Source organism: Misgurnus anguillicaudatus, chromosome 24 (assembly GCF_027580225.2).
Source record: "Misgurnus anguillicaudatus chromosome 24, ASM2758022v2, whole genome shotgun sequence".
In the NCBI taxonomy this organism is placed as follows: Eukaryota; Metazoa; Chordata; class Actinopteri; order Cypriniformes; family Cobitidae; genus Misgurnus; species Misgurnus anguillicaudatus.
Genome location: NC_073360.2, coordinates 23,008,422 through 23,030,942, shown reverse-complemented (window position 1 = coordinate 23,030,942; position 22,521 = coordinate 23,008,422). Strand labels below are relative to the sequence as shown.

Below are 22,521 nucleotides of genomic sequence, written 5' to 3'. Positions count from 1 at the left end.
AAAGTCAGATCACTGACAGAGGTTGTATGACAGCAACGAGGACTTATTTATGAATAAAGACATTGATTTTGTTTAATTAAACACTTAAAACCCTACTTACTGTCCCTTTAAGTTTGACTCATGCTGTGTAATCGTGCCACTACTATTGCACTTTAATGCTGCTTCTGCCACCTTATGACAACGGATTTACACTTCGAATTAGGTAGTCTGTCATCAATGACAGCTTTTTGGATGGAAAATGGCCTTACTTTTCCATAATTTTTTTATACCGTCATAAATATCATTACCACATTTTTTTTTTAAAATATCATGATGCCCTAACGTGCACCTTGTCAGTAAATCACCCACAGAAAATTCCACTCCCATCTGCACTATTTTGGAATTGCGCTCTCATACTAATTTGCCTTGTTTAGTAAATCTGGCACATAGTCTACTACATTTCCTTCAAAATGACAAAAGGTGTTTTGAATAATGTGAGTGTTTATAAAATTCAGCAGAATCTTACAGAATATCAAGTTAGGCCACGCTATGAACCTAAAGCTGTGCCACTATCACTGAGCCATACACCAGGTGGCAAATGTAGTCAAAAGTCTTTATAAAGTCAAAAAAGCCCGAAAAATCTTCTACTGAACCTCCATATGCTCCTGTCCCTGACACAAGTCCAGCTGTAATCTCCACACTGACAGAGGACTGCATTAAAGGATTGCAAAAAACACATCCTCTCCATGGAGATCTAGAAATTTGAGGGGAAGGAAGAGAGGGCACTGTTTTCTGCCTGGTCAACGACTTAATTTCTCCACAAAGCAGAGAACAAAAGCAAGCCTCTTGAGGGCTGAACTTTTACCCTATGCAATCATATTCTCTTTTTTGCTCTTAAATGGTTAAACACCAATCTTAAGTACTTTGAATACATCTTCCAAGAGCCATTTTCATTTCTTAATATAAAATACTATCTTAGGTTGTGCCGAAGGTTCTGTTTTAAGTCAATGGATTTTTTATATTGTTTGTATTTTTACGTTTCTACCCATGCTTTGAATTTTGCAAAGATCCTGTGAAGTCAAAATTAGATTTCGGGTCATTCAACAGAAGTCAACTTTTGTTAAGTTTAAACGGGCTTTGTTAATAAACAAGGCCTTGCGCTTCAAAATGTATTCGGTATGAGAAAGAACAGAAACCAAAATATATTTAATACATGTAGCCCTAATTAAAAGTCAAAGAAAATAATAACAAAGGTACTGTGGAAAATCGAATCCCTTCCAGATACAAGCGAAGGCCAACGGTGGATAGAATAGCACACGCATTCCTTGTTAATTCGCAGACCGTACCAGCACTGAAGCACCGCACGAAAGGTAGTGCATGTACTTTGCTGTCTGGAAATTCACCAGATCCATACATTGTTTGGACTTAAGGCATAATCCTTTCTATTGATAAAATTATGTCGAGTGTGTCTGGCTGGAATTCTTCAACGAAGGATTTAGCATACATGCTTTTTCCTCTTTCTGGTTTTCCTTTAATTTGCAAATCTTGTAATCTAAGCCTAAAGCTGAGTGAACCAACTTCTAAACCAGCAGCGCTGTGTCGGCCAAGGCTGCAATCTGTTTTCCATTTAAGTGTCAAGACAGCATCCACACTGGTGGTTGACAAAAGCTGTTATTTCGAAATGATTACATACTAAAAATCGTGTGAGGACTTTGGTAAGTTTATGAACTATTTCAGCAAGGGGAAAGATCCCAGAACACATCAGACTTTCAAAAAAAAAGAAAAAGGGGGGAATACAGAACTAGGCTATTTACCAAACACTTCTACTGGAACATAGCAGCAGCAGCAACACCATTCACCCGGAGGCAAACGGTTATGGTTTTCAACACAAGGCATGTTTTCAGCATTAGACCAACCGTAAGCAGTACAAAGCCAAACCATCAGAGTCTGTCTCCATGTCAGGGAGGACACGGTGCGTTTGGCTGCACGAGCAAAGCTCCAGTCTTGGAACGACTGTGATGGTGGTCTCCATCAAAGACAGACTTCCTTATTTTATTTCCTTGCAAGGAAATATTGAGTTAAGATTTTCTGCCTCAGAAAAGTGTTAGAGGTGGCAGATGTAGCCGAAGGGAGAAGATGAGCCAATAAGTGATGCGCCCTGCTCCCTTTCACTCCCTAAGGATGGTATATTTCTTACAGACTGGACTGCCACTCTGTCAAGAGTGCGAGGCTGCGTGTCGCTCTATGGAGCCGGTCGGGTCAGTCAGTCAGTAAGAGAGGTTTGGCTGTCTGACTGCAGACCACTCCCTGGCCCCTCAACTAAGGCTTTTGATGCAGGTTATATGTATAACAAATTACAGGTTTTCAAATGTACTTAGGATTTGTACTTCATAATGTCTAAATGTCACACACACACTGAAGGCTGTGGTTGGGTCTAACCCATACTTAAAACGGGAAAACGCCATAAACCAGAGGAATATTTTGTTAGCAAATGGACTTCACCTTGTGCAGTTTTACATGTTTCCACTCATGTTGTGAGTGCCAGCAGATGGATACATGCCTGTTTTATTCATTAAAACCATCTACACCTTTATACAATCTTAACTGGCCTCACAAATACAAAAAATGTCTTGCACAGCTATTCACTGTACTCTCCAAACAAATAGCATTAATCGCATACAAAATAAAAGTGAATTTTTGCCCAATATATATATATATGTGTGTGTGTGTGTGTGTGTGTGTAGTGTGTGTAATTATTATGTATATTTAAACACACACACACATTTTAGAAAATGTTTATTTATATATCCATTTTTATTGTTAATATATAATTAGGGCTGTCACAATTATGAAATTTGGCTGACAATTAATTGCCTAATAAATTGTGACATTATGATGACTATTGACTGTTTTATTCATTAAAACCATCTACACCTTTATACAATCTCAACTGGCCTCACAAATACAAAAAATGTCTTGCACAGCTATTCACTGTAAACAAATAGCATTAATCGCATACAAAATAAAAGTGAATTTTTGCCCAATATATATATATATGTGTGTGTGTGTGTGTGTGTGTGTGTGTAGTGTGTGTAATTATTATGTATATTTAAACACACACACACATTTTAGAAAATGTTTATTTATATATCCATTTTTATTGTTAATATATAATTAGGGCTGTCACAATTATGAAATTTGGCTGACAATTAATTGCCTAATAAATTGTGACATTATGATGACTATTGCCTGTTTTATTGCTTTGACATTTAATGAAATAATTTTCACACGTTGTTGTGATTTTTTTAAATTAAATCTTTTGCAAGGTTTACCTAGCAGTGGATATTAATACACATAAAATTTTTGATTAATTAAAAAAAGTTCATACTGCTTATCAAAGTTTTGCAGCATTTCTTTAAATGCAGTTTTTCCCACTGTATTAAATGGCTTTGCAATGTATCGCATTACACTGTCAGTTAAGGCACTGGTTTTCAAACTGGGGGCCGCGAGATGGTGCCATGGGGGCCCCAGTTTTATGACATTTTATGAAATACATTAATTTATCATGAATTCTGTGTAATTAAACCTAAAAAAAAATAAGGCTATTAACCAAAAGCACTACTTTTTTGTATAATTTAATTTTTTTTATTAAAATGTTGAGATTTAGAACAGTTTTTGTCACTAATTTTCTTTGGGGGGCCGCGAAGGAATGCACCGTACAAAAGGGAACCACTGAGTTAAGGTACACCATCTGATACTGTCTCATTTATACAAGCGCTGCAGCTCCCCCTTGTGTTTTTTAGAGAGATGTGCAATCATTGCGGTGATCTGAAATCATCACGATGAGGTTAAACAATTGCGATGAGACGATTATTTAATCATTGTGACAGCCCTACATAGAATATATAAAAATATAAATACACATGTAAATGTTTCTTAAATACATACATGAATGTGTGTGTATTTATATATACATAATAATTAAATAGCGCAATTTACTAATGTTTGCGCATGTGTTATGACTGGTATTTGCGCCATTATTTAACGGCGAATAAAGCACGTCTTAAATTACTTTGCGTTTGCAATGCCAAAAAGAGGCATCACAGAGAGCATGATACAATGCAAAGGATTGTTTTAACATGTAACAGTTAATTTGGGCTTTTTTAGTAAATACCCTGCAGATATTACCACTCCCAGTTTTTGGAATTGCGCTCTCGCACTAATTTGCACCGTTAAGTAAATTTGGCCCTAAATGTGTTCTAAGTTCTAAATTTAAATGATGGGAAAAAACGGCAAGTAAATTTTGGAAAAATAGGCTCTCAAGTGATAGGGCGTATCCGCTGTTGTTGCTAACTCCCGCCAAACCGTGGGACACCTGCCATCTCTCTCAACTTTCAAATACAAATAAAACCTGAATGGATTCTCGCGATTGTGTCAAGTGCGTCATCAAGCCAGCGTTTTAGGCACACACAAAAAAATCCTGAACTCAGAAATGGTGAAATTTAGTACTACATAGATTACAGTCTTTGTGTTTCAGCAATACATTTTTAACATTTATAATGTGTTTAGAAAGTATTTTCAAGATTGGCTTTACAGGGACTTTAACATGTTTCGATAATCAGTCATATTTTTCATAGGACATGCAAGAAAAAGTGTTGTGTCATCATCCCAACATGGTATTAAAACTGATTCAAGCCGGAAAACGACTAGATAAGAACTTGAAATCTCCAGCACTATTTGATGCATGCTAGGCCCAGCTGACAGTGGAAGTGATGTCATGGTTGTACACTCACCCTGAAGAACCCAAGCTCTTGCACACGCCGAGGAGGGGTCGTTTCTCAGCGAAGCTGTCAGTCTTGAGTGAACCTGCAGCTGGAGGGACAGAAACGGGAACATTAACCGCTGACCCACATAAAGGGGGACATTCATTAGCCACTTGCATGTGAGGCCTGTCATCTCTCAGCCAGAGACACCAACCGAACCCGACCCTCAAATGCAGCTACCGCAACAGGAAGTGTGTTCACTGCATTACAACAGATGCTCTGTAATCAAATTGTGCCTTGAAAATGGGCTTCAAAATAAAATACAAAAAAGCTTTTCTGTCAGTTTTGACAAGCACACGTGAACACCCACTCCGACCACAGAATAATGCCCTGATCCAAACAGAAACTTGCAGGGATCAAATGAAATTAAAATACCAGCATGCAAGACATTAACTGGAGACAGAGAGCAGAAACGCCACTTGGCGAAATGTGTCGAACACAAACCATCTCTCCTGGAGAAAGCCTTCAAAGCTTTAGGAGGAGTCTTTTGTCTGACTGGCTTTAATTTCGGGGGTTCTGGGGAATTACAGAATGGCAAAAGGCCGGTAGGCATAGTTTTGGTGGAGAAAACATGTCGCATTAAGTTTACAGATCCCATATTTATCTAATTCTCTTGATTTTAAAGAGAAGGAGGAAACTTCCATTCGTGTCCAGATAGAAGATGTTAGCCTTTGTAAAGCTGCAATTTGGGCGACCATGCCACAATGATAATCAGTTCCAGGAACGCACAGCCCCTGTGGCATGGCGTGAGTGCAAATGTGTCATTCTCGAACCCTTAACACTTTAAAGGGCCCCTTCTTCATCTTAACTGTCATTGCGACTGGTCACGATATCCAATCATAATGCAAATACAATGGTGCTTTAAAACACAACAGCTGCATTCGATTCCAAAGTACAGTTAAGAAACCACTCCTGCTTCTCTCTGCCTATAGCCGTGTGCCCCGACTTTGGACGTAGATACGTGTTTTTCATTTGTATTCAACTAAAAAAAAAAAGAATTGTTTGCCTGCTTTTAATTTAGGGCACAAAATATTGAAGGGATTGTTTTCTGGAAGACATAACAAATTTCCTGCATTTCAGTAAATAATACATTTAGTGAGAAGGGCCATTGGCATGTCCGCTTTCAACAAAAGGATAAATTAAAGCCAAGGGGAATGCACTGCTGATATAACAGCCTATAACTATCACCTGGACATTAATCACCACAACAACACTGTCAGAGGTCAGAAACGTAGCGGATGCATGAAATCAGTTTTCCTTTTTTTTTTTTTGAAAAAACAGAACTTCCTCCTTTATTCTGGGAAAGCTCCTGCCTTCAAAATGACACCTATTTTCAGGACTTTTCGGATCCGCCCACCCAGCTTAAACAATTACTCTTTTTAAATCACACTACAGTATGACACTGTTTGCAGCAAACAGATTGCAATCGGTTTCCCCACTAGTGCAATTCATTTGATTTAGCAGAAAACGCTCTCCTCATGTGTCGGCCGTCTGCTGCTTCTTATTATGACAATTCTCTTTTATCCCAGTCCAGCCTGCGCTCAATGCTTTTATTGTGCATTGTTGAAATCTGCCGAAGAGACAGAACACAAATTCTGAACATAAATGTCACACCACAATACCATTCAGTGCATTTCTTACTCTGTATTGTTTTTGTTAAGCTTTTTTTGCGTTTTGAATATTGCAATGCAAATTAAAGCTGCCAAAAGAACCACATTCATTAACTAAAGTCACAATAATACAGAAGACAGATAGATAGACAGACAGACAGACAGACAGACAGGCAGGCAGGCAGATAGATAGTAAAGTATGTAACAAATAAAACTTACATACATAATAAAATTGGGTTTTATTTTACAGATTTAGTCAGAAAAATTTGTGAATTAAAATGAACTAAATTAAAAATGGGATGGACATAATCATTACCACTCCTCATCAGGCTTTGTGTATTTTAGTTTAGACATAGCGTGTATTCTACTATTTTGTCCTTCAACAAATGGAGGCATTCGGTGGCCAATGAGTGAGCCGTGATGAAAGAGAAGGAAAAATCTCAAGTCTGCAGATCTTTTTTTGCCAGAGCGCTGCTAAAAGTCCAGCCAGCAGTCTGACAGCATGCCAACATAATCGTGAAAGACTGATTTTAATATTAGGATGGGAAAACAGCAGGGCTCTGGCAAGCTCTCCGCACTATTAAGAAACAGGAGGTAGTCTTTAATTTAAACATGATATATGGAAAAGCCAGTAAGGAAGAAAGACGTGGAACTTTATAAATTGTGCCACATCTTGGTCTGAATTGATTCGAAAAAGCATGTAACTGCTGAAAACTGATTTTACTTTCTGCAAATTTCGAGACAAATGACAGTGGCAGACATGACAGGAAAAATAATGTGCTGTTTATGCTACGTATGGCATGTTAGATTAACTTTTGCACTACAAGAGATCACGCTCTGTCAATGTATATTTCGAATACAAATATTTCAATACGGGGGTGGACGTTTATTCTTGACAAGCTGAAAATTAAGATGACGTAGAATGTGGAAGCTGTAATAATAATAATAACTCAGAGCAGCACAAGCAGTTTTACATAACCTAATGGAAAGACTAATGTAGAAAACTGCTTTATGAATCTAAAATGGTAGCAGGTATGTGTCAAAGCAAAAGCTTGTACCTATATTATTATGCATACATGGGTAAATAAAGTTTTTTTTTTATGTTTTTTTAACATTCCCCATCTCTTTATGTTGTTGACATTAAAGACCGTGTCTGTGTTAGGGATGCATAACGATTAATCTATAGCAGAATAAATGTTTTTGTTTACATCATATATGTGTGTGTGAACTGTGTATTATAACTTTGTATAGATAAATGCACACACATGCATGTATATATTTAAGAAATGTTTACATGTGTATATACATTTGTATATTTATGTGTACTTTATATTATATATAAATACTTAATATATAAAAAAAAATTCTTACAATTATACATGCATGTGTGCATATTTATATATACATAATTATTATACACAGTTCACATACATATATGATGTAAACTAAAACTTTTATTCTGCTATAGATTTATCAACCCAGTCTTATGGAGTTGCGTATAAATAGCACGAAGTGTGAAAATCGTGCAATACATACACCAAATTCCACTTTGGCGTGCATATGATACACCAGTCCTTCCCATTCACCTAAACGGCACATCTTTTTTGTCGTTTTATTTATTGGTTTCTCAATTTTTTGCTTTTTTTTTACCATTTTCACTTGGGTTTAGGGTTAAAACAACACTTTGTTATATAAAAATAACATCCAAACGGAAAAGGAAAATTTCTGTGGGAATAAAATCTTGATGTCTTTAAAATTGAATTAGTAAGGCAAATTTTAAAAGTGAAATCAATGAGTGAATTAGATATTAAGACTGTAGCATGGATTTCACAAGCCCGGTCACAAATGTTTGGCTGAAAAATTACAGTTCTGTTGTTTATGCATTACATATTATCCCTTAGCATCCAAATATTGTATCTTAAATACAGTTTTGAATTAAAATATATAGTGGCATGTGGGAGATATGCATAAAGCATATTGCATGAGGCAGTTTGAAATGTGTCTTCATACAGGATCACTGATACTCACTGATATGAGGGGCAGGCAGAATCCTGGCAGTCCGTACGGGCCCATGCCGGACCGAGAACAGCTCCTGTGCCTCCCCGTTCAGCTGCAGAGAGAAATAACAAACAGGCCAACCTTAAAGACACTTGAAAGCAAAATGGGAGGAGATGAACACAGTTCAAAGAAACAGAAAAGCAGATGTAACAGTGAAGACCAGATCTGTGATGATCTATAAACCTTGCAGGTGTCTATAATGACCATTTTTTAATTGTTTATCAGCTAATGCATGCGAGTCATAGGAATGCAAATGCCCTTTACACTGTGGCATAAATACACTTGTGAATCACGCAATGTTCGTTTTGGTCTGCTGTGATGTGGATTGATAATGAGTCACCCAACAACTGGAAGATAAACATCAGACATCTGTGGACAAACCAAAGCAAGCCACTTAAAACACACACACACACACACACACACACACACACACACACGTAATGTTATCTGCCTCTCGGATATAAAAGGATTAAAAAAAAGAACTCAAGCCACAAAACTCTAAACTAAATTTGACAAACATGTTCTTAAATGTCATCCATGCTGTTTAAAGCTGAAGTGTGTCATTTTTGAAAATGTTAAACTACTTTCTTCTATCCCAGCTTAGTATGCAGAGACAACTATAAGCATGTAATTTGTACGTTCATTTCCACAAAACATTGCGTAAACATTGTGGCATTACAAAAACATTGCTCTGTTTGCTTAAAAAACCCAACATAGCAATATTAGCTCAACCAACATCAGCTCAACCAATGGCAGGAGTGTAAGGCAGGACCCAAACCAATGGCAAACAGGGATAACAAATCTGTCTGATGATGCTAGTGGCACAGCAATTGCAAGATACACTATATTGCCAAAAGTTTTGGGATACCTGCCTTTATATGTGCATGAACCTGAATAACATCTTATTCTTAATCCATAGGGTTTAATATGGAGTTGGCCCACCCTTTGCAGCTATAACAGCTTAAACTCTTCTTGGAAGACTTTCTACAAGGTTTAGGAGTGTTTACGGGAATTTTTGACCAGCATTTTGGAAAGGTCAGACACTGATGTTGGACGAGAAGCCCTCGCTCGTAGTCTCCGCTCTAATTCATCCCAAAGATGTTGTATTGGGTAGAGGTCAGGACTCTGTGCAGGTCAGTCAAGTTCCTTCACACCAAACTTGCTTATTCATGTATTTATGGACCTTGCTTTGTGCACTGGTGCACAGTCACGTTGGAACAGGAAGGGGTCATCGCCAAACTGTTCCCACAAAGTTGGGAGCATGAAATTGTCCAAAATGTCTTGGTATGAGGAAGCATTAAGAGTTTCTTTCATTGGAAGTGATTCAATGATTTGGAGGGGTTTCCCAAAACTTTTGGCAATGTAGTGTAGGTGATGTTTTAAAGAATCTTGTGCAATATTATTAACCTTTTTTTTTTAAACAACACACATTCATATCCTGTTCCTGCCCTGCATGACGCCTGAATGATAAAGTGTAACTGTAAGCTGGAATAATCGGAATTGCTGATAAACTTGATGTCTTTTGGGGGCAAAACAGGAAGCGAAAAACAATGGGGATGCAAACAAAGAGAGATTTGTTCACACTGCAGGACAAATAATCAATGCCAACTGGAAGAAACAGGCTTCATATGGAGGACGGAGTTTGACTTGAGCCAGCAACTAAACCGCAAAACAAAAGCTACTATGCACCCCTTAAAAGCGCCCTCAAAACACAACAGCATGTCCGTGACTAACTGTTATAGGCCAATATCCAGCAACTACAATTTCCAGCTATGAGTTTGACTGAGATGCAGCCTTCTCAATGTCTCCAATCTCCTATTTCGACAACATACCAACCTGGTGGGAACCCAAAGGGAAGCAAAAACTGGGAGTGGCATATCACTAATGCTGAAATATTTTAATCGTCGCTTCAACTCCTACTGTCCTTTATTCTTACTTTTGCCTGTGTGTTAAATGTCCCTTATAACGTTACCAGCCATGTTATAATCCAAGTGTCCTAAGCAGATAAACCCACAGAGGATGATCGCTCTTTTGCACAATTAGTGGGTTTTTCGAAACAAAGCAGGAGAGCTGTGTTTTTATTAAAAGCGCTTGGTTTAGACTTTGTAGCTGCCAAGTGGAAGATTAATATGGCATTTACAACACAGTACATTTGAGGTAAGTACGAGAGAGAAAGGAAAATAAAAAAGAGGAAATGCACGTGGGCCACCATGTAGAAAAAGGCCACATAAAATCCCCAGCTGGTAAATGGGGCAGAAGAATAATGGAATTTAGCGGATTGTGAGGTTTACATTAATGCGACTGTCATTGTGCATTAGCAGACTGTTCATCCTTGCTTTACGCGGCTTTGCTGGTGGCATCCATCACCAGCCTCTAAGCTATTACATTACTATTTATCACAGCAATATGCAAAATTGAGGCTTTGTTGTTTAATGCGCCTAGTTTCTATGTCATTCACATGGATATGATATAGACGCTACCCAGAAAATCACTCTCAGTGACAGTATTCAGCGAATCACTGCTTGAATTCTTAGAAAGCAAAGAACATCTGAAAGCACAATGTTTAATTAACAAAGAACAATGTCATGTCCATATATCATAGCAACATAGATTAATGATGGCTCTTCTCTTGTTCTTGATATAATATTGATAATAGATATAAACCTCTGTTTTGATTCCCTGCAACAATTTAGTCTTTTCAAAGTCTCTGCTCCTGATAACAAATCAGATACAGAAGAGCTGTGCGATACTGACCAAAATTCTTATCTCTGTAACTGTGGGACAGGGGTGTGTGAAGTAGTTCACAGGAGAAATGCAATACAAATTTTGATTCATTTGTATTTATTCATCCGGTGCAAGCGCAAATAGCTTCCCTTTGTTTGGAAACACTATTTACATAAAACTGCCTTATAACTAAAAGTAAAGTTTAAAAGAATCTGTGTTTTGTGGAACTCGACCGTCTCTCGTTGTTTTTATCACATATCACATCAAAAAGCCATTTATTTTCAAGAAAAATTCAGAAATGTTGTAAAAAGTGGAAGTAACGTGCCTAAAGAGTGCTTATTAAGGGGGTCGGTGTAGGAAGGGCTTTTATTCTCCCAATAATGCAGCATTCATTGAATAAATATAATAATTTACACTGTTATTATTGCATCATGTTAATGTACAAAAATAAAGAGGTGCAAATAGTATCTGCCAAAGATAGATATTTCAGAGGCTGCACCTTTGCCCCAATCACAACTCTCAAAGTACACCACAAACTCTTAACAATTTAGCAAAATATCTATGGTGAATTTTATACGCAGACACTCAATGAATTGTTATTAATTCAAAGACGATATTAAAGGTCCCGTTTTTCCTGTATTTTCGAAGCCTTGACTGTGTTTACGTTGCGCAATTAACGTGTTCTTGTTTCGTGTGTAAAAAAAACGCAGTATTTTTCACACAATTTACTTATTCCTATACAGCTGTTTTCACTGTCCTAAAAACGGGCTGATGTCTTCCTTGTTCTGATTGTGTAGCTTGTTTAGTGTGTTGTGATTCGACAGCAGCTTAGCTTAGCTGGCGTATTTCTGTGGGCGAAGTTTAGTCAAAAACTCTTAAATTGAAGTCATATGTCCAGGAAGTAAAGGGCTGTAGTCCAAACCGGCTATTCTCTGTAGTCCTTGAAAAGCTAATTCTGTTAAAGAAAATATATCTCTTGGCATTGAACTTTGAGTTTTTTAATTTTGCAGGTATTATTTATGCTATTATAGCAACCGTACACACCAACTAAAGTTTGAAAAATGGGATCACGAAAAACGGCTGCTTTAACCTGATAAGGAACACTGTGCCGTACACGTTACACCCCCTCCCTTGCACGTGAGGCTGCATTACGTCATTGTAACTTTGAAGCATTAAATCTTCAAAATACGGTCATGCGGCACATCGTTGTAAAGCTTAGACTTTTGGGATTCCATTAAACGCACACATAAAGCATCATATGATTTTTAGCAGTCATAAAACTGTAATCTAGTTGGCGGCGCCGATTTAGGATATTTACTTACCTTCAAAATCTTCCCTTTATCCGCTTCGGTGAAATTGTCCAAAACAAATTGTTCATAAATCCCCAAAAGTCCAAGGAAATGGAATATCCAAGCCTTTTAATCCAAAACAATTTGTTCATCTCACAATCTTGACGTTTCTAACCGAATTACGATATAAATAGTGTATACAATAAGTTCACTAACGGACATTCGTTCGAATCTCACTTTTCATTCACGATTTTTTATGAATATATTATTCGAATGTCAAGTTTATTGTGCAATGTCTGAGGAATAAATACGCCCCCTTGTGGATTTTCAGCCGTTCCATAAGAGGTTAAAGATTTGCAGTGGTCCAGAACTCAGTGAAGTCATACCTGGATATAGCAATAAAAACTGCACCCTAGGGCTGTGCAATCGCCTGCAATTCTCATGCTCACCTGCTTTCAGATGGAGCGGCATTTACTACACAAAGCCGTAGTTCACCGAGAAGTAAGGCAAAATCGCATAGATTATCGGAGTCGATTTTCCTCCATTATGAACGTGATTTTGCCTGATTTAATACTAATCAAGGAACCGGCTTTACTGATGAAATACGCATGAGAATCGCAGTCGATTTTTTGCATACCGCACCCCAACCTAAAACATCTTCCACCCCCCTCGGATGAATGGTAATATGTGATAAATATTTTCTACAAAGTGGAATAAAAGCTTCAAACTGTCATCTTATGGATTCAATATTGGAAATCATCCAGTGTGTCCCAGGCCTTAGCCTAAAAAACCATCACACTCTTAAACGTATATCATAGGTGGAGCCAACTATGCTTTTCTGAGGGATCAGGATTCTCCAAATAAACACAAATCCAAACCAAACAATGTTTCCGAAGCATCACAAAGCTGTAATGTTTGCACCCATCACCTTTTTAAGCATGAGAAATCAAACCAGACAAAACCCATCCCTAAAGTAAACCCACTGGGCTGCCTTATTAATAACAGCAGAGCAGTTACACCTCCAGTGCCCCGCCTGTCATCCCTTCACTCCAACACCACTTCAATTAGCCCCATCTAATCTGCCTGCTATCTGCTGCCAGCCAGCAACACCTCAGTAAAAGATCCAGCTCTGCCGAGATGTTAATGCAGAGGAGAAGAGACACGGTCTTCCTCCTACCTTCAGCGCCATTACAGAGGGTGTCGGATTTGCAACTGTCACAAACACTTTGCAGGCAACTCATGGCCAGACACTGCGGCGCTTTCAACACGTTGAAAAAACCTGTGAGATTTATTTCTCCACAAACCTCATGTCTGTAATGATGCTCAACAGCATCCGATTTCATGATGTCATAAAAATGTTATGCAACTCTTTCCTCGGGTGATCACTGTCAGCACGTTGAAAATATATTTTTAAAAATTATGCAAAATAAGCAATCTTTGACATTGGGATTAGAGTCAGACATCATAAAACATTTTATAGACAACATGAACTTTTTGAGTACATGATTGAAAAACCAAGTCTATGAAAACTTCAAAGTAAAAAAAATATGTTTTTTGTATTATCTTAAATTGAACGTGTCTACATTTTCTCACCTAACACAGTACTGAAGTCTCCATTGTAAACAAGGTCTTTGCCTTTGTCTATGGTGACACCAAGTGGTGAAAATGAATTAAAGCATTACTTTGCAGTAAAACAATAAATCAAGTCAGCATCAGCAAGAGCACAATAGTATTTAAACCCATTAGTACAGATCCCAGCCTAACACAAAGGTGATTAATATTGGAAATCAATCATCCGGCAGAGTTTAGATCCAACTCTATTCAAACACATCCAGACAGTTTATAAATGTTTTGGGGTTCATTGTGCTGTAGCTCAACTATCGGACAGTTTTAGTCTAGTGGTTAGGTAGTCGGGCTTGTAACCCGAGAGTTGCTGGATCGAGTCTCACGGCTGGCAGGTTGCGATTGTGGTGCCCTTGAGCAAGGCACCTTACCCTAATTGCTCCCCAGGCGCTGGGATAGCTGCTCACTGCTCCATGTGTGTGTCTTCACGACTTGCAGTGTGTGCGTTTACTACTCACGGGGATAGGTTAAATGCAGAGGTCACATTTCGACAAGCTTGTCACTTTTCACTTTTTCACTTTAACTGGTAAGTAGTGTTGCTAGCAACACAAAGGTCAGGAGTTGATTACTCGGGAGTGCACATCCTCATAAAACGTATAGCTTGATTATACTTTGAAGTGCTTTGTGTAAGTATCTGCCAAATGCATAAATGTAAGTAGATGAAGAACAGGACTGGAGCTAAAGTCTGCAATAAGAAAGATCTTACAGTGAAACTACAAGTCATATCGGTCAGTTGAGTTCTCTTTAAAGGATTAGTCAATTTTCTTAAAAAAAAATCCAGATATTTACTCATCACCATGTCATCCAAAATGTTGATGTCTTTCTTTGTTTAGTTGAGAAAAAATTATGTTTTTTGAGAAAAACATTTCAGGATTTTTCTCATTTTAATAGACTTGAGCAGATTTAAACTTGAAGTTTCAGCTGAGTTTCGATAAACTGACACAAAAACATTAATTAGTATCATTCCACATACAACAACGTCGGAACGGTCCTTTTTCTCCACACTTGTAAACACTGGGGCGTAGTTTCGCATTCGTCATCCGTGACCTCTTGACATGATATTACGTGAGGTCGCGCTGGTTGTCACTGGACCGGAGATAGACGAGAAGTTGTGGTTCAAAACTCTATGGAGCGGTTTCCCGGATAGAGATTAGACTAGTCCTAGACTTAAACACTTTTAAGAGCTCTCCAATAGGGATGTGCCCGAAGCCGAATACGTTATTCGGAAGGGCACGGATAATAGCTTCAAAACGAATAACGAATTCATCCGAATAACAGAAAAAAATATTCGGCCAGACATAATCACGTGTTTACTGGAACAGCTCTAAATTATAAACCCCTTAAAGCACGAATAATATGTGTGTGAAATGAATGAGTGCAATCTATAAAATGACATTTTCGGCGCAACCCTTATTTAGAAACGCGAGCTGTTTTGGAATTAGTTTAAAATCTTAAAAACGCTGCTAATATCAAACTTCTTTTAACCCAACTGTAAAAATGACCCTTTTAGTTTTTTTTTTCCGTTTTATTTAATTAGACCAGAAAACCTTGATAAAATGCTGCACTCTGATAATAAAATATTCGTTAATAACTCCGTATCTCCGTGTGACTCCGGTAGATGATCTTTTAATTACTTCTAGTCGAAGCAAGCTTTATTGTCAATCTAGGTGAATATAAAATAAATAAGTAAATAGATAAAAATACGAAAATGTAACATTTTAAAAGCAAAATTTAAACTGAAGATTACTATGACATGAATTGCAATTAACATAAAAATAAAGTAAGCAAATAACAACTGAAACATTTGAATTAAATATTTCTAATTACATTATTGTTTTAAATCATGTTGCTGGTTTTGAACTAAGTCAAAACTGATTTTTAATAGAGCATACTGTTATTTGAAAATTTAAACGAATATCTGATTATTTATTTATTTAGATGAAGATTAATAAGAAAGTTTTTTTAACAATTCATTATATTCGCGCAAACGCTATATGGACATAAATAAAAATGAGCTCAGCAAGTTTGTTGTAATGCTTATTATGCTTTCGTAAATTCTTATCAACACAGATGTTTGTGAACTATTCTGCATACTGCGCCACTTGCGTGTCTCTGCGTTGCATTTCGGATCTGTCAGTCAGCGCGAGTTTGGCGATCTTAATAACTTTTTAACATAAATCAGTTCCTGAACTTTATCTGCCTTAATAACTCTTTAAACATCAAGCAAGTCCTGCATTTTATTTTCAAATTCCTGCATGTTTTTAAACCGAAACCAAGATGTCCCTCATGTCAGACATGGATATATGAGTTCATGGAACTGTGCTGACAGGCACAATAAACATTTAAAGGTGATGTAGCCTACAGTTTTGTCAAAGTGCTTTCAAGTTTGTTATTTTAATGCTACAATACAATGATGCATAGCACATAGGCACAATATGTATGAGGCTTTAAAAATTAGTTGTTTGCTTTCCATGAGTATTACTAACGAGAATCAAGTTATTTGTCTTTTTGATTAAAATTTTGTATTATTATTTTTAATAAATATTTACAGTTATTTAAGTTATAATTATAATAAAAAGCAAAAATGTATTTAAAAAGCCATTTTAATGTAATATGACTACCTTCCGGTTTAAGACCCGCCCACTTCCGGTTCCATCCGAATACAAATACAGATACAAATAATTTTGAGACTGTTACAGATACAAATACAGATACAAATACTGACTCCGCTGCACACCCCTACTCTCCAAACTGAAAACAACTTGCACTTACATATCTTAAAATACATCAGTGCTCTTTGTTTTACCTCAAAATGCACACAGGTAATGTTTTTAGTAAGGCATGTTTGTTAAAACTAGTTATATTTCCTAATTAAACTAAGGCCTAGTCCTGGATTAAGCTAATCCTGGTCCGGGAGACCGCCCCTATAAGAGTTGCGCTAGATAAGAACCTTATGCCTCATTTGGTTTCATTTAGAGTCCTTTGAAATGCCGTTGAAACTGCAATTTTAAACTGCATTAAATTATGTGTTGGGGTCCATTAAAGTCCATTAAAATGAAAAAAATCCTGGAATATTTTCCTCAAAAAACATAATTTCTTCTCGACTGAACAAAGAAAGACATTAACATTTTGGATGACATGGTGGTGAGTAAATTATCTGGATTTTTTTTAAATGGACTAATCCTTTAATATTGGTAGCCAAAGCATCCTACTGATGGACAACAACATTTTAAGACCTGCTGTCTATGGAAAGAAATTCTGAACGGATTAATGTGGAGTACCAAAATAAACTGCTACAATATACTAAAAACATTCTCAAGCAACTCAGAGAAATAATCTACAATATTAACCCCAATCTCCTTTGACTGGATAACTGTAAACTAGATAGAAATCTAAAATTTAAGTTAAAGTAGTAATCAATACACCAAAAAAAAACATGGTTAATTTTGTGTAAGGAAACAATATATAAGAGGGACAAATATAGTCTGATGAAGACACTGAACTTACAGATATGCTCCAGATCTGCATTCCATCTGTGTAGCCAATCATCAGACAGAGGGGTGGGTCAGTGCTGCCGCCATGCATCTCCTGAAACTCTGGTAAACGAGCCACATCTGGAGACATGACAAAAGAGGAAACAAAACTCAGTTAACTGATAAGTCACTTAATTCAATGACCAAAGCCAATCACAAAACATTTCTCAGGAGCCTTAAAGAGCAACTATTATCTGATTCAGGATTCAGGTGTGTAAGTGTGCATTAGTACTAGGGCTGTCAAAATTAACGCTTTAATAACGCGTTAACGCAAATCATTTTAACGGCACAAATTTTATTAACGCACGATTAACGCCGCACGCAATTTCTGTTTGACCCTTGGTCTCGCCCACAGCTGGATGAATTGAGACGCAGCAAGTGACCGCACGGTCTAGATGAGTCTGAGGTTTTTATAAAAATAAGAACAATAAGCTCTCGTCTAGCGAATCCAATGCTCTAAATGGTCATTAAACATCTAAAATGATCTTTATTTTTACGTTTTCTGTGAGGTGTACTGTCCCAAATCCATAATCTAAAGCAAAGTGTTTTCATTCACTTGATCGTATTTTGGTTTCGTTTTTAAAGCATGCAGAAATGATAGAAAATAGACTGCAGGACTTGCTTTATGTTAAACGAGTTATTAAGAGTGACAAGACTCAAAAGCGATGTCTGACGCAGACGTCTGAAAAAATGCATACAAACGCGCGAGTGCGTGACCCTGATTTAGACATCTACACAAAATTACAGTTTAAAAAATATCTGTTTTGACAAGAATTAACGCAGGTATGACTTATAATCTGTTATATCTGAAGTGAATGTTTGGTTATCTGTTGAGGAAAAGTATCTGTTGTGTAACATTATATTAAACCCTCGCATTAGCCTACAGTATCTTAAAGCGGTCTGTCTCAATGTCAAAATTAAACAATAAAAGAAAAACATATATTTAACAGGTGTAGGTCTGTCATGTTTTGTCAGATTCCAACAAATCATGCATTGTTTTGAAGATTTTTAATAGAGAATGTTAAAATATAAATAACTTTTTTTTTTTTATTTGCTCATCCCAACTCAATTTGCCAACACAGGTCACAAATGATGCCGCAGCAAACAGAAATGGAGAAAGAACAAGGTCTTCGAAGGGAAAATCATATATAAAACTAAGGCTGTTGTAGACATACATTTGCATATAGCATATATATTTGTCCAAATCCATGTTGATTAGAGCATTAAAAACTTGAAAAGTGTTAAATTTAGAACAGATCAAATGTGAGATTAATTTGCGATTAATCGCAAGTTAACTCATGAAATCATGCAATTAATCTAGATTAAATATTTTAATCCATTGACAGCCCTAATTAGTACATTAACAGTATGCAAAAGGTACAAATCCCAAAATAAACGATGATGCGGGTTATCGTTTCCAACGTAAATCTCCTATCTTGGACTACAAACACCCAGGCTATAAAACCAGTCTAAATCATACAGTTAGGATCTTGATAAAGTGTGTTTGAATTGGATGTGTGTGAGACACTTTGCTGGAACTGCAAACTACTGACATCCGATCAGAGAATATAACCACATTTAGGATTTGTATTACATCTCATTCAACTGCCTGTTTCTGTTTGTACCACAGGGCTTTATTGATCTGGCTATTTTTAAATGTGTGTTTTTTGTCTGATAAATGAGAGAGCTTTGTTTACAGCCACAAGGAGCAACTCCCTCGCTTCTCCTTTTCTTATCGTTAATAAGCAATTACTTCAGTTCCACATAAGTCACTTTAATGTTTCAAAAGCAGATCGGTAAGCCAGCCTAATCAGTCATTTATTTTATAATTACAAAAACATGTATTTAGTATGTATATTACAGACTCAAAGTGGTACTGCCTCCTCTATGAAGCATATTGTACATGTAAACTTCATGAGTGCACTGAAGATTTTTCACTCCCTGAAAAGACGTCAAACTTGTTTTGTAAAACTGCTGGTTTGAATCAAAATGGGGAATGAATTATAAAGTAAAGCTCTCAGACACAACATGCTGCTTTACAGCCCACAACACGCAGCATACATCACAACAAAACAGAACGATTCTTATAACAATATCCACATTAAATAAACTTACCATTGATGTCTGCTTTTTCAAATCGAACCCACACTATCTTTTCTTTCTCATCATTTGGAGGCGTCCCAGTGTATGCCTGTAATTTCAGCAATAGACACAAAAGCATTTTTTAAACACTTAATACTGTAAAATTGTTTATTTTTATTACTCTGAATGTCAAGCAGCAATTATAACATAAAAAGCACTGTCAAAGGGTGCCAATTTTAAACATTTTGCTCATATCATCAAATTAATCAAAATATAGTCTGTATAACAGGAAAGGATATTGGTCAACTTTACATCAAGTAACAAAAATTAAGCCAGAAAATTAAATGTGAGTCAGATATAATTTTAAGAGTAATAAGACACAAATAGTATTTACCTGAGGGACCACATCCTGCAAAAATGTCACTACACTTTCCATGTAAGACTGCTCTCTGCAAAACAAAAAATTGCTTCTAATGTAAAAAGAAAACAACCACACACATTTAAAATACCAATGTATGTTTATTTAGGATTCACTTTTCCAATGAAAACTCTCAAATGTAATTAACTTGTAATAAAAAATCAAGTGATTTTGCTCTTACGTTGCTGCCTGTGCTCGAACCACAACTCCACCAGCACAGCGGCTCGGTCTGCGCGGGGAGTCCGATGCCATTGCCAAACACTCAGTAACCTGGTGTGTTAGACAGATGTAAACATGTTAATTATTTTGGAGCATTTTTACCTTATTAACCCAAAATTGAATAACTGACATCACTAAAAAATGCAGACAAAGCCAGCTTAACTACACATCTCAGATTAATGTACATTATTAACTGCCTACACCTATGAAGGCAAAGATGTGCCTGCCTCAGTTCAGTATACAGCATAGGCACATTCTTCCTTATTATTTGCCCTGTAAAAAATATATCATAGAAAACATAAATTAAACAGATAATGGCAAGATATTTAGGCTACCAACTCCAGCAATATGTGCTTGTAAACTAAACCACTGCAGGCAAATACTTTTACTACAACCCAAAAATTTGGACTAGTGAGTGAGTTTGTTATATTATAACATACATTTGCCATTATTTTGGAGGATTTATTATCAAATGAAAGGTCGTAAAGGCAGCCTGCCTGTTTCAGTCAGCAATAAACATTTCAACATAACAACTACCTGCAGTCTCCCTGTTAGCTTAGCCAGTACCGCTATCTGCCACCATAACGCTTTACAAACAAAAACTGAACAATGACAGTAACTTACATGACTTTGTACAAATTATTTACGTAACGTGTGAGAAATATACAGTTGAATTTTTAATGAAGCGACAATTATACAAACCCAAGGCTTTGTGTTTTCAATTCGGATCAACGAAGGTTCTTACAAAACGCCACAGTACACAGTGCTGCGGAAACAACAGATGCCTCGACCAATCAGAGGAGAGCATACAGAGCAACGAACCAATAGAAATGCGACAAAGGCGGGCGCTGGGAAAATGTATGACAAATCAGAGTTGACGAAAGCTTTTTGGGTTTAAACTGTCACCGAAAATAAATTGACGGGTCCTTAAAATAAAACTCCACGCCATGGTGGTTGTTTGGGTGTCGCTCGTATGATCGCATTCATCTAAGAAAAATTGTATCCTTTCAAACTTACAGCCTAGAAAACATGCCAGTCATGTCATGCTGATGTGTTTATTTACATCGAAGTATCGCGTGATCGCCAGCCGAGCTAGTTCGTTTCATCTCGTCTTTTTTCGGAAAAAGCCGACCGACTAGCATAGATTTGAGTTACAGACAAAAGAGGACGGATGTTAATATAAGTATGCGACATTTCATACTTCTAATATATCAAATTTAACAGTGTAGTCAAATGTGAATTTAGCCATTATAAGCAGAATTACTTAACATTATATGCAAGCATTATCAACAAAATATAAGAACATTTTAATGCCTGACTTGGAAAATGCCATCAACTACATAGTAAAGAAAACATAACAGTGAAATATCAATGTTAAATTGTTTTATTGACCTGTTTAAACATAGCAGCACCTTCTGTTTAGAATGATAATTTTTCCCACCAAGGAAAAAACATTTGAGAAACATTAATATGACAATGAAAGCCTTAAAAATGTTAAAATAACTATTTAAAATCCAAAATGCATAATTCATAGTTCATGCTTGCATTCCACATTAATAAACACGGGGTTAAGATTTGACAACAGTGACAACAACAAATTATGTCCTTCTTTGCTTGTTCCATAAAACATACAAAAATAATTATACTGTTGTTTCAATGATATCATGTAAGCTGCAGGGAAAGATCTTCTCAGAAGATATGGTTTCTTTTTGGTCTTTTTTTCAACATCCTTTGTTTTTTTTCACAGTCCACCATAAAAAAAATCCCTCTTCCATAAAGACTGCACCAATTCAACATAAAGTGCAAAAATTCTGACTAAAACTCTTACTAAACTAATGCATAACAAATTTAAAACTGCATATACCCACATTTAGCTGTGTAAAACTCGTTAAAAAATTGAATAAAATAACACGTTGTCATTAGTATGCAAAATATTAAAAAAACAAAACAAAAAACACAAAACTATGGGTGTTGTAAATGGAGGTGACCTTTTGACATTGTTACTTGCTTCAGGATTTGGTTTCTCAGTAGCTTATATGAACTATATCAATCTGAAAATTCAACATGAATGTACAGTTTGCATTGTAATAAAAACTCAAATGTCAGCAAACACACACAGTAGTCTTCCCGTGCTGCTGAAGCAGAGCTTGGACATTTTCGGAC

The 22,521-nt window shown here is 36.6% G+C and overlaps 1 protein-coding gene across 4 annotated transcripts in view; it reads right to left on the bottom strand.

Moving 5' to 3' along the window:
* The window catches only part of bcas3 (BCAS3 microtubule associated cell migration factor), a 289,480-nt gene extending 267,993 nt beyond the window's left edge, over positions 1-21,487 (bottom strand). For 2 of the 4 annotated variants that reach the window (XM_055196656.2, XM_055196657.2), the window contains exons 1-7: positions 21,061-21,487; positions 20,321-20,409; positions 20,116-20,170; positions 19,755-19,830; positions 17,614-17,720; positions 8,441-8,522; positions 4,773-4,851 (exon numbers count right to left, since the gene is read on the bottom strand). In XM_055196656.2, coding sequence (XP_055052631.1) covers positions 4,773-4,851; positions 8,441-8,522; positions 17,614-17,720; positions 19,755-19,830; positions 20,116-20,170; positions 20,321-20,391 — 470 coding nt within the window. In that variant the 5' untranslated portion in view covers positions 20,392-20,409; positions 21,061-21,487. The remainder of the gene's footprint in view (positions 1-4,772; positions 4,852-8,440; positions 8,523-17,613; positions 17,721-19,754; positions 19,831-20,115; positions 20,171-20,320; positions 20,410-21,060) is intronic. The other 2 variants (XM_055196654.2, XM_055196655.2) reach the window with 2 other exon arrangements.
* Between the last annotated feature and the right edge of the window lie 1,034 nt (positions 21,488-22,521).